Genomic DNA, 13,083 nt, shown 5'->3' on the forward strand with positions numbered 1-13,083 from the left:
TCATCAATTCCCATCTATAATAAAAAAGAAGCTAAAAGAATAAGAAAATGGAAGAATGATAGAATCACCTACCAGGTTAGTGAAACAGTGAAATGAATCATCACAAATAGAATAAATAACTACTCTTTATGACTTCAGTTTCCTGATTGCATTTTCTAAAATATGGTACAATCTTTCAAGAGGTCTTGAGATGCCATCTTTTTTATGTCGTTGTTGTTAGCATTTCATTGGATGCTATTTGAAATTCAGAATTTTTCACTTTCTGCCCAGAGTATCAAAGAGAGAAATTTTCAGAATAAGATGTTTCACAATGCTAAGCAGAAGATGAATGTAGAGACAGCAGCTCTCTGAGCTCTAATAATGTTGGTAAAACTGATGTGTAAGTGAAATCTGAGACAGTTTTAGGCGATCAGTTTTCCCAAGCTCAACAATTTATGAGCCAACAGTCTATTTCCAAGAACAAAAAGAAAATATGGCATTCCCATCCAGTCAGTTATTCCATGGAAAAGCGTCACCCAGTATTTTGTGAGTTTAAAGTTTCCTAAAGATTACTGACAGTAGTCCTTCATCTTTTTTGATGTTTGTGCAAAAGAATTTATTTAATAGGGTTTATAATTGCATTGATGGTGAAAGCAGTGTGAAAGGAAATAACTGATATAACGGAAAAATTGGCTGAATTGATCATTTTTATTGGTATTTAGGAATTAAGCGAATATATATTACTGCCCTTATGGAACCAAGAACATGGCTGTCCTTCAACAAAATTACGAGCTGTCAAGGTTTGAAAACACACCTTCTGATGGTGCGTGAGCAGGAAGAACCAGCATGAGGAGGACGCTGGGACCTCCTGGAGTTAGACTTTACAAGTGCAGTTGGTCCTTGTTGAATGTGGATTCCATATTTGCAGATTCACTTTCTTGCTGAGAACTCTTTTGTGACCCCCAAAATCAGCACTAGTGTGAATTTTCTTGGTCATTCATGGACATACGTGTGCAAGAGAGTTACAAAAACCATGATCCACCCAGCATACTCGTTCTCAGTACAAACAGCTGTCCTCACCATCTCCAGTGCTGCATTTTTGTGTGAAACGGGGTTCCCCAAATTTTTGTCAAAAAATACTGACGTACTTACAATTCGATGGTCTTGCTGTTTCAGATGGCTTCCAGGTGTTGTGCCCAAGTGCAGTGAGGCTGGGGCGTGCCTTAGGGAGAAGATGTGTGTGTTAGGTGAGCTTTGTTGAACAGGCTGCTGGCCGTGAATCAACACTGTATGTGAAGTAAGGTGTCTGTGCACAAAAACACACGTGAAACAAAGTGATGTATGCGTTTGTCCACCTTTGCACAGTGTAAATGCAGTGACCAGAGTGTTTGCTGATTCAGTGTTGGGTCAACTTTACAGGACGTAAATACCACAGATACTATGAGTTGACTGTTTACAACATGAGTATGTCCTAGTTAGTTGCACTCAAATAATGTTGCTTGTTTTCAGTAAAAACATCTTCACGACCAGACAAATAGGAATAAAATTTGGGTTTGCTATTTTTAAAAAGTATTTGTTAATTTATTGATTTATTTTTGGCTGCCCTGGGTCTTCATTGCTGCTCGTGAACTTTCTCTCGTTGAGATGCTTGGGCCGCTCGTTGCAGAGCAGGGGCTCCAGTTGTGTGGGCTTCCGGGCTTAGTTGCTCTGAGGCATGTGGGATCTTGCCAGACCAGGGAATGAACTCTGTCCCCTGCATTGGCAGGCAGATTCTTAACAACTAGACCACCAGGGAAGCTCTGGGTTTGCTGTTTTAAAATTCTTTATAAAGTTATCTAATGAAGATTTTTTTTTTATTTTCACTTTATTCTTTTGTGAAGTTTTCACAGATTACTTTTAAGTATTTTTTCAAAAAATTAAAGCTTCCTTTGATCCATAAAATGACCATTTTTCTCTGTATTCCCTAGGTTAATAAAAGCTAAAAACATAAAACACTATTGCTGGATGCAGTTCCTCAGGTGCTTACCTTCTCCTGTCTGGAGGTGGCATTTGACGTCTGGCTTAATTTGGAGTTCTTGAAAGAGATCTTCCATTACTTCCTTCTTTGAGTCATTGGCAGATTGCTGGGATAACAGTCTGAGGTTGTCCTCTGATGGAGGTTCCAGAGCTCTTGTAGCTTGAGGCTAGGAGACAAGCTGTAGACCAAACCTGAGAGACACCATTATCACAGCAAATACCAACCCTGGGATGTGCATTTATCTCTTGTGACCTTTAGTGTGTCTTCTGCGATTATTTGTTCTCTTCTCCCTTTTTTTCATTGGACTTAATGTAAAAGTCTCTGAATGCTCTGTTATTTATGTTTTTGAACATAGTGCTTGACACATAAGTATTCTGGATTTGACTGAACGGTGATCTGGTGAATTTGTGGATGAACAAATCAATGCAAAGACTGAATTGTATACAGTCCTACTAATTAATGGCAAAATTCAGGCGTGGTTTCTTACTGGCACGTGAGAAGAGTGAAGTGTCAGATGCTGCGCTCGCAGAGCTGCCCGGAGTCACTCAGTGTGGACTCTTCCTCACCGAGAAACCCTCTGCTCTGAAGTGATCTTAGGACCCAGCCTGTCCATGCTGGGGACTTGCTATCCAAGTCTGACACCCACCCCCCACACCCAGGTCTGTCTGCTCGCCATCTGCTGGCCTTCCCACGCGTTCTCACTCATGCTTCAGTCTCCTCAGGGCCCTCCTCCGGCTTCTCTGAGGCCCATCCTTGCCTTTCCAGTTTCTAATACAACGTCATGGAGTATGTACAAGCCCGAACAGTTCTCTTCTTGACAGAGAAAAATGTCAGTTATCTTTGCTTGAAAAATACATGATCTACAAAGTGCTGAAAAGTTAGTCTTTTACAGAAATGAACATTAATTCCTATTTGCCTAAGAATTTAGATTAAGTTAGAAAGTTTTTAGAAAATCTAGTAAAAAGCCTATACATATTTACTGCAGTGTTCAAATTGATCAGTTAATTTGAAGATGGGATCAATTAGCTCGATCATTGTTTGCTGATTGGGAACTTTGTTGAAGGCCAACCCATGGACCTGTCTGCGGTGACTCCATCTCACTGGTGTCTGTCTTGTGAATGCCCCTTCCTCCTAGCTGGACAAAGACGACATGGTATACATGGAGGCGTACGACAGGCTGCTGGAATCCTGGCTGACGCTAGTACAAGATGACAAGCACTTCCATAAAGGCTTTTTCACCCAGCACGCAGTCCAGGTGTTCAATTCCTACATTCAGTGCCATCTCGCTGCGCCCGATGGCACAAGGAATCTGGTGAGTTTTAAGCCAGGTTGTAGTTAAAAATCTGTTTCCTTGTGGGCTCTCGTTGGTCTGTTTGTCCCATCACACATGATACTAGAAATTTAGGCTGAGCTCTTTCCAAGGACTTGCTGAGAGTGCCAGATGGAGAGCAGGCATCTATGCAGGTTTGTGTTTCATGGGCTGTGGCTTCTGGTTCTCCACTTCTCTTTAGTTCTCAGTCACCTGCTGTGTCTTGCTGATTGTCCAGTGACACCCAAGGGGTGATGGCTCTTAATGATGTCAGAGCTCCTCAGAGACGACAGGAACTCCACTCCATGTGGGGGGTGGGGTGTAGGTGTGCACTGGCCATGTTACCTGTGATCGGCGGGAGTGGTCAGACCCCTCACTTCTTTCTCTTCGAATTTCCCCCCTTTAGTAACTGGGTGGGCAGGCGGGCGTCCCCAGCAGCTGCACTTGAAGGTGCTCCTTCTTGAAGGTCCTGAGGTTCTGTTCCTCAGCATAGGAACAGGCTGGGTCCTAAGATCAGCTCAGTCTTTATTTCTTTTGTCAATAACAGACTGCCAACGGAGTGGCCTCTCGAGAGGAAGAAGAGATCAGTGAACTCCAGGAGGACGACCGAGACCAGTTTTCTGATCAGCTAGCCAGTGTAGGAATGCTAGGACGCATTGCTGCAGAGCACTGTATCCCTCTCCTGACAAGGTACACACGGTCCAAAGACACCCCATGGAGCAAACACCCTGTAGTCACATGCCCCGGAGAGCTTTAAGTGTTTAAAGACTGTAAACACCCCCGCCCCGGGCACAGCACATGGAACAAGTGGACAGAAACGCACTCGTGGTGGCGTTCCTTGGCTTGTACATTTGGAGCCCAGGCACCACAGCATAGATGACAGACAGATTATGGAAAACGTGGTATGAGAAACACTGGACCCATATCAATAAACACTTGGAATAACTGGTTTTCAAATGCCTGTTGTAAACCTTGATTGTTTGTAAAGTGATGTTTTAATACTATGTCGTAAACAATAAATCACAATTCTTATAGCGCCATGAGAACATTGTGTATATAATAAATATTTCTGTATATGTGCTCTGTGCTAACATCTGAATCCACGCTGTCAGTAAATGGGAGTGATAAGTCGCTCTGGTCTTTGCTCTCTCAGCCTCATGAAGGCATTGGTGTCTTCCCTCTTGTAGTCTGTTAGAGGAGAGAGTCACACGGCTCCACGGGCAGCTCCAGCGGCAGCAGCAGCAGCAGCTCCTCGCCTCGCCCACCTCAGGCTCCGCCGACAGCAAGACGCTGGATGACCTGTACGAGGACATCCACTGGCTTATTCTAGTTACAGGTCAGTTGCTTGTTTCTCGGCCTGTGTTAATAGCAGCAGTTCTCACGTAGGGTTGAACTTGAGACCTGGACACAGCTGCCCTGTGTCCCAGAGCAGGAGCACTTTCCTTACCTGTCCCGAACCACATGTTCTGTGTGGAGCTCAGTGCGGCCCCTCGTTAGTGCTGTCACTAGGTCTCACTGTTTTCCTTGTTGCTATTATTAATACTATGGCTGTTAATTATCACCCCGTCCTATCTGTGAAGAAGCTGAGACCTGGAGACTGGCCCTGGCCATGCTAACATTTGGAGCCAGAGTGCTGGTCCTGGCAGTCTGACTTTTCTTTAGGGTTTTCTGTAACCATGTTGTTAGTGTTTCTGTATTTTAAATAATCAAAGGGGAAAAGACCTTACTGTTTGGAAAGGCATTCCCAAATATTGACTTTTTATTGAGGTAATAGAATTCATGTTAATTTTGCAGAATATATTCCAGAAATTATTTAAAGGTCATAGAGTAAAAAGCCTACATGTCAATATATGAATTATAAAATTGGTGAATAAAACATTTGTCCTTTCCTGTATTTTTGAGGATTAATTATCTTAGAAAGTTTCTTCTCATCAAGCTTGAAATTAACATTAACGTTTATCATTTACTTTTACATCAGTTTATATGATGTATATAAATCAAAACTGAACGCATTTATAGTGCAATTTGATAAATGTAGATTGTTAAGTGTTCATTTTTAATTTTTTTTAAACTGAAGGCTACCTCTTAGCTGATGATACTCAGGGAGAGACTCCGCTAATACCTCCAGAAATAATGGAATATTCCATTAAGCATTCATCTGAAGTTGACATTAATACAACACTTCAAATTTTGGGATCTCCAGGAGAAAAGGCTTCTTCCATCCCAGGGTACAACAGAACAGATTCTGTGATTAGGTAATATGACCTCTATAGCTGTGCTCTTGTAATTTATTCTGTTTTATAAATTCTGAGTTGATGGGTAGATGACTTGAGTGACAGACAGGTTGTTGTAAAGCTGACACATGAAAGAAGATAAAACTTGGAGAAGCCTTGAAACAAGCAAGGATGCAGGTACTCCATGCATTTAAGCAGCGTCACTCTGCTGGGGACGGACAGCGTGTCCAGGGCTGAGGAAAACAGCGTGAGGTTACTCTGGGTGCAGCGAAGCTCTGGGGGCGTCCAGGCTGATTCTCACACACACGTCCCTTGCCCACCAGAAAGCAGTGCTAATGCAGGCTCAGGCACCTGAGTGAAAGCGCCAGGACTGGGGAGTTCTTAGAAACCAGGTGGACGTGAGCACATCCTTGCTGTTCAGGAAGCTGGAACGTCTTTCCAGGGGCGTTCCTGCCTCTTACAAAGCAGAAGTGTTTGTCCTGAGTATCTGACCCTTGGGAGCCCTGTTACAAGATGGCAGCAGCCTCCAGAGAGAAAATTCACTGTGATCTTTCTAAAAGCAGTGGCAGATCTTCCACTAATTCTTGATGGTGAGGTTAAGGCAGGATGAACCTCAACTAAATATTCTCTTGAAAGCAGATTTGAAAACAGCAGTTTAAGTTTCAGCATCTTTAAATTTAGGTGGCAGGAAGAGAGAATAATGAAATAATACTGCTTCTGTCAGTTGCAAGATCAGTAACTCAAGATGCTGCCCCCTCATTCTTTTTATTTTAATGCAAAATATATAGATACCACTTAAACCTGTGCAATGAAAAGTACGATTTTTAAAACATTAAACTGTTAAGCAGACGTCAGGAAAATGTTTGGGAATTTATCTCCTTTATTGTTGCATTCTCTCGTTGGGAATAAAATACCCATGCTTTACTGGAAGAGTCTTCTTTCTTCCCTTTGGAGTTGCTGTAGGCCTTAGGTGAGCGACTGGTTTGAATTGGTTTGGTTCACAGGGAGTGTTCACAGCCATGGTGCTGTCCTGTTATTTTCCGTGCCTTTGTTTCTGTCTGGGCAGCACCCTCAGGAATGCTGTCCTCGTGTTTTCAGTGCTTTTTCAATTCTTAACCACTCTTGGGTATCAGTGTGGGAGCAAAACATTTTGGTATCTGAGAGCACAGACTATGGAGGGTTGAGGTGGGGGTGGAACAACAAAGAATTGCTATTGTTTTTCAGTCCAAAGGATTAATGTGAAATTGAATGGTAGGAGAGAATCGGGCCTTGTTTACTAAAAAAGTAGTTCACATTTCTTGAAGAATTGATCACTTGACAATTACTGAATCCTTACTATGCACCAGACACTGGTCTAGACCAAAGCAGACAGAGGCTCCCGTCTTCCAGCTCCTCATTCGCAAGAGGGAGAAGCAGGAAGCCGGGGAATTGTTGGCCAGTGTAGGAGCTGCGGGAAGCAGACAGGGCCACGGGCAGACCTCACGGCTGCTGTCATGTCACGAGACGTCACCTGATGCCACGAATGTGGGCTTTACCTCAGAGGTACCGGGTGCCCTGCTGTTTTAGAAATACCTTCCATTTACTTACTGGAATGTGTGTTCTCAGTGCTTATATCCATTGAAATGAAAAGCAGGAATCAAATTAAACATAATATGGGCTAATTTAGAAAAAGAAAACCCACACTTATCTTAGTCAGATACATACATCTTTGTGTATGTTTTTTAAATTGCAGTATAATTGGCCTCCAATATTATATGAATTACAGCTGTACAATATAGTGATTCACAATTTTTAAAGTTTATGTAACATGTATAGTTAGGAGATTTTGGCTGTATTGTACAGAATTTTTTTTAATAAATGTGTTTAATTTATTTAAATTGGCATTACATTTTGCTTAGTTGTGTATTAATAAGTATTGTAATGATAACTTAATCCAGAGGACATCTTTAGCACAGTCTTATCATGGGAAATTTTTAAGAATTGTATTTTAATATCTTTATATACTTGTTTCAGAGAAGTATACGGTATGATCAATAAAGTGAGTATAAACATTTATTGTGTTAGGATAATATTTTATGGGGAATGAAATAGAAATAAAAATTTAAGGAGAGAAAGAGTATAAAGTTTCCAACTGTTAAAAGAACAATTTGTTTATTTTTCAAATGAATGATGGTGGTGTCAGAATTCTATGATTATTAAATTCCAATGCATACATTCAAGTGGCCACTGTAATTACTTAGTTCAGATTCTGTGAAGCTGCAAATTATATCATTTAAATAATTAATGGAAAAAATTTGATATGCCAATTTAAAATGAGTTGTGAAATTGTTGGGTTATTTTTTGTTCATATACTCTCTTAACTCTTAGCACTGTTGGCAGAGCATTGTATATACATATACATATATATATACGTGTGTATACAGTGAGATGTAAGAGGTTCTGGGGGCAGGACCTTGTGGTGTGGGGGGTTGGGGTGGTGTCACAGGCCTGGAAGGAGCTGGGCAGCAGGGAGCAGTCATGGCAGGAGGTGCTTCTCAGTAGCTGATTTGGTCAGGAGCTAAAACTGTCCATGAGCTTCCATGTAGCGAGGGGGTTTCTGTCCCGAGAGGAGCGGTCTTGCCTCTGCACTGAAGCTGCTGAAGGGGTGTCAGGATGAGTTCCTCCCCTTCAGTCCTTCACTGCTTTGCCTTTTAGCCAAAGTCAAGTTAAATGGACATCGCTTGTGTCCCCTCCCAAACGCAGAACAAAGACTTTTTTTTTACTTAACCGCATATCCTGCTATGTTAATACTGCACAGGGTATGAACTCTGTAGTGTTCAGAAAGGACCATACGTGCAACATTTTTATTGAAAAATTCCATTACTAATCAAGTTTTTTAGAAAGTAAATAAGACTGTCAGATTTAGAGACAAGACTCAATATTCAGATGGGTCACTTAGCTGTGCCTGTGCACACCATAAAATAGCCAGCATGTGAAAAGAGAGCAGTGCCAACAGTGGGAGTTTTAAGTTGCATTTACTCTGCGTGGCTAACTTCATGCACTTCTCCATCTTGAATCTGTACATGGTAGATTCACGTGTGCTCTGTCCCAGCAGAAGGTGTCTCTAGCCATGACTCTTTGTTTTCTTTCTTCCTGCTTCCTGAAAGGTCAGCAATAAGACAGAGACACAGATGAGTCTCCAACCCTCTTGAAGACAGTATCAGAGAGTTGAGAAACAGAAAAGGGCTTTTAGGGGGAAAAATATGGTTAGACAGCCAGTAAAGAAAGAAAGAAACACATGACCTCCTTTTTGTGCCCACAGGCTATTGTCTGCCATCCTCAGAGTTTCAGAAGTTGAGTCTCGGGCAATAAGGGCTGACCTCACACACCTGCTAAGCCCTCAGATGGGCAAAGACATTGTCTGGTTTCTAAAGCGCTGGGCAAAGACTTACCTCCTGGTGGATGAGAAGCTGTACGATCAGGTCAGAATGTGGCACCGCTTGACTGGGTTTGCATTTATGAAGATGGGAGTTAGAGAAATGAAAACAGTTTTCTTGGTGATTTTCTTATCAGCATGTGAGTAATAGCCAAGCGTCTTCCACACTGTGTGGACAGCGTGCTGTTTAATTAACTTTTCCTAGAGTGTATCATGTGATTCTGCATACTTTAAGCTCTGTGAAGTTCAGAGTACTATTTAGGAATGGATTAATTTATGTTCTCTGCATTTAATGTAAGTACGTGCCTATGTTCCTGGTATGAGAATAGTTAAAGCTAACAGAAAAGCCACAGTGGGGAACATCTGTGGGTTAAGGGTGTCCTTTCTGGACTTCAGGAAATAAATACCTATAGAAAATTGGTGCGAGGTACTTCAGGTTTAGTGCTAATTTCAGTTTGATTTCTCTGTGGGTTTTTCTTCCTTTCTTTTCAGCAGGTCTTTCTGACCTTAAAATATTTGTTTTCTCTCTGAAGATAAGCGTGCCATTCAGCACAGCATTTGGAGCAGACACAGAGGGCTCTCAGTGGATTGTTGGCTACCTCTTACAGAAGGTCCTCAGCAACCTCTCGGTGTGCAGCAGCGAGCAGGGCCTCGCGGACGACACGGTTCAGCTGCTTGTCACGCTGGTGGAGAGAAGGGAGAGGTGAGCAGACGCTGACCCACCTGTCAGGTCAGGAGAGGCTTTCCCACTGACGGACAGTCGCCCGGTCCCGAGGTCCAGGGAGACCCTGCGGTTTTGGAGCAGTGTTTAAAATGGGGGTCCCAGCTCTCGGGCCATGGACGGGTACTGTCCATGTCCTGTTGGGAACCTGACCTCCCAGCAGGAGGTGAGCGGGCTTCATCTGTATTTACAGCCGTTCCACATCGTTGGCACCGCTGCCTGAGCTCCGCCTCCTGTCAGGCAAGGGGGCAGGAGCACAAGTGAGATGCGCTTGAATCATCCCCAAACCACCCCTACACCATGCCCCTGTCCGTGGGAAAATGGTCTTCCACGAAACTGGTCCCTGGTGCCAAAATGGCTGGGCACCGCTGCTTTAGTAAATGTATCAAACCGTTGGAACAAATGCAGAGGTCTCTCCCACATTAGGAGTAGAGTGGTCTAATTTGAATTTTCAGGTATCCCATTAGTATTACCCCATTTTAAAGATGAGAAAAACTGGTAATTTAACAATTATTTTAATTTCACAGAATAAAATTTGTAGTGTGTTCTACAACAAATTCTGGGAATGTTTTCAGTTTTCTTACTCCGTGGGTCCATGGTTGTGATTACTCCTGTTGTTGGCTGCTGTTTGTTGCATTCTCATGGTTTACCAGGTGCTGCTCCTGACACTGCACGTGTGGCATCTGCATGTCTTATCAGTTTCATTCCTGAGGTTCAGAGCTGTTATTCCCATTATCTTTATTTTACAGATGAGGAAACTGGTAATTAAGAGAGAGTAAATGAATTTTACCTTGACAAATGGCTAATTGGCTTTGAATACAAGACTTCCAAGTCTGTACCAAGTTTACTATGCTGGACTTTAAAAAGTAGTTAAATCCAGTTGTTTTCCACTTTTGTTACTGAGTGTCCATGCAGGGTAAGTAAGTAATGCATTTTACGCCTGTCGTTTCTCCCTGCAGGGCAAACTTAGTCATTCAGTGTGAAAACTGGTGGAACTTAGCCAAGCAGTTTGCAAGCCGAAGCCCACCTCTGAATTTCTTGTCCAGCCCTGTGCAGAGGACGCTGATGAAGGCGCTTGTCTTGGGAGGGTTTGCACACATGGACACAGAAACCAAGCAGCAGTACTGGACAGAGGTAATGGCCCCCCTTATCTGCATGGCATCTCTGCATCACCCATGAAGTGAAAGTGAAATTTGCTCAGTTGTGTCTGACTCTTTACAACCCCATGGACTATACAGTCCATGGAATTCTCCAGGCCAGAATACCGGAGTGGGTAGCCATTCCCTTCTCCAGGGGATCTTCCCAACCCAGGGATCAAACCCAGGTCTCCCGCATTGCAGGTGGATTCTTTTCCAGCTGTGCTACCAGGGAAGCCCTGGTGTCTCAGTGTCCCCAGGGAAGCCATGTCACCTGTGGGGGTTCTGAAATAGCCCTGTTTCCAAATAAGGTCGTGTTCTGAGGTGCTAGGGGTTCAGACGTCAGCATTTCCATTTGGGGGGATGTAATTCAACCCATGGGCTTCCCAGGTGGTGCAGTGGTAAAGAATCCAGCTGCTGATGTAGGAGACCTATGTTTGATCCCTGGGTTGGGACAATCCCCTGGAGGAGGAAATGGCAACCCACCCCAGTATTCTTGCCTGGTCCATTCCATGAACAGAGGAACCTGGCGGGCTACAGTTTATGAGACTGCAAAGAGTTGGACACATGACCGAACACAGCATGAATGCAGTTCAACCCATAGCAGCCACCCTGGACACACTGTCTTACATAAGAAGGTTTCAACTGGCACTGAGAATTAGCAGTCTGTCATCTCTGTGATTGGATGCTCTCAGTGCTTGAGAAAGGGCATAAGAACAGAAATAGGCAATGGACTTTAGAACTGGATCAAAAACCAGCCCAGTCCCGTTTCTATTTAAATTTATTATCGTACGTGCAGCTTTAAATAGTATTAAGACATCCTCTTCGTGATTACTCATATTTACTTGTACCCATAGCGGGCCTCAGTATCTGGAGTTATGGTCTGTGCCAAGAGGAGTTGGTAAGGAAAGAGACAGACTCAGAGCTTATTGATCTTCACCCATAACAGAGGTTGGCAACTGCAGCCCGCAGGCCAAATCTGGCTGCTGTCTGAGTTTATAAATAAAGTTTTATTGAAATACAGTCACGCTTAATCAGTTACATCTTCTCCTTGGCTACTTCTACACTGCAGTGAAATCATAATTGAGTAGTTGGGCCAGAGATAGTGTGTCCTATGAAGTCTAAAATATCTACACTCTGGACCTTTATAAAGGATCTTTTTTTTTCCCCCTAATGGAAAAGAGATGAGAATAGTAACAGAATTCTGTGAATGGCATTGAGGAAGTCATGTTTTTTTCTTTTTCTTCTCAAATTACTGAAGGAAGGAAGATGATCGCATGCACTTACATGCTTTTTCATAAACAGTAACTTTTTTATTTCAGTTTTACTGGGATGTGATTGACATAGATCACTGTATAACTTTAAGGTTTGCGGCATAGTGGCTTAACTTACATATGTTGTGAAGTGCAGTGCTGCAATAAGTTTAGTTAGCATCCATCATCTCATGGGTACCGAAAAAGAAGAAGCAATTAAAGAACATTTATTTTCTTGTGATGACAACTCCTGAGATTGCCTCTCTTAACCTTCCCACATCTCCCACAGCAGCGGTTAACTGTAGTCGCATCATGTATGGTATACAAGAGGGGCCTGAACATGTGACCCTGTACCTGGGGACACATGTCCACCATCTCCAGGATGACCTCCTCCCAGACTCTGCACGCAGGGTCACATATTCACAATCTCCAGGGTGACCCCTCCCAGACCCTTCCCAGTGCTTCCTCATCCTGTAACGGGAAGTTTGTGCCTTTGTTCCTCCCTCCATAAATGAATGGCATGATTTCCTTGTTCTTATGGCCAAGTAATATTCCACTGTGTGTATGTACGTCACCTTCTTTCCCCATTTGTCTGTCAGTGGACAGACGGTTGCTGCCAAAGATGATTGCTGCCTCATCTTGGCTGTTGTAAATGGTGCTGCTGTGAACATCGGGTGCATGTATCTTTTTGAATTAGTGTTTCTTTTTTTCAGATAAATACCCAAGGTGGAATGACTGGATCATGTGCTAATTCTAATTTTAATTTTTTGAGGAACCACCATACTGTTTCCATAGTGGCTGCACCAACTCGAGTTCCCACTGACAGTGCATGGAGGTTCCCTTTCCTCCACATCCTCACCGGCACTTGTTTCTTGTCTTTCTGAGGATGGCCACTCTGACAGGTGTGAGGTATTTCACAGAGTTTTGACTTGGTTTTCCTGTTGCCTCATCATGTGAGCACCTTTCCATGTGCTGCTGGGTGATTTGTTTGACAGAAGTTAGGATCACCTTTGTTTTCT

At 43.1% G+C, this 13,083-nt stretch overlaps 1 protein-coding gene across 4 annotated transcripts in view; it reads left to right on the top strand.

The window, feature by feature from the left end:
* Positions 1–13,083, top strand: part of XPO4 (exportin 4) — a 92,431-nt gene that overhangs the window by 66,595 nt on the left and 12,753 nt on the right. For all 4 annotated transcript variants that reach the window (XM_070380533.1, XM_070380534.1, XM_070380536.1 and 1 more), the window contains 7 exons: positions 3,132–3,308; positions 3,853–3,995; positions 4,493–4,641; positions 5,383–5,560; positions 8,841–9,000; positions 9,488–9,657; positions 10,635–10,809. In XM_070380533.1, the coding sequence (XP_070236634.1) occupies positions 3,132–3,308; positions 3,853–3,995; positions 4,493–4,641; positions 5,383–5,560; positions 8,841–9,000; positions 9,488–9,657; positions 10,635–10,809 (1,152 nt within the window). The remainder of the gene's footprint in view (positions 1–3,131; positions 3,309–3,852; positions 3,996–4,492; positions 4,642–5,382; positions 5,561–8,840; positions 9,001–9,487; positions 9,658–10,634; positions 10,810–13,083) is intronic.

This window comes from Bos mutus, chromosome 12 (genome assembly GCF_027580195.1).
Source record: "Bos mutus isolate GX-2022 chromosome 12, NWIPB_WYAK_1.1, whole genome shotgun sequence".
In the NCBI taxonomy this organism is placed as follows: Eukaryota; Metazoa; Chordata; class Mammalia; order Artiodactyla; family Bovidae; genus Bos; species Bos mutus.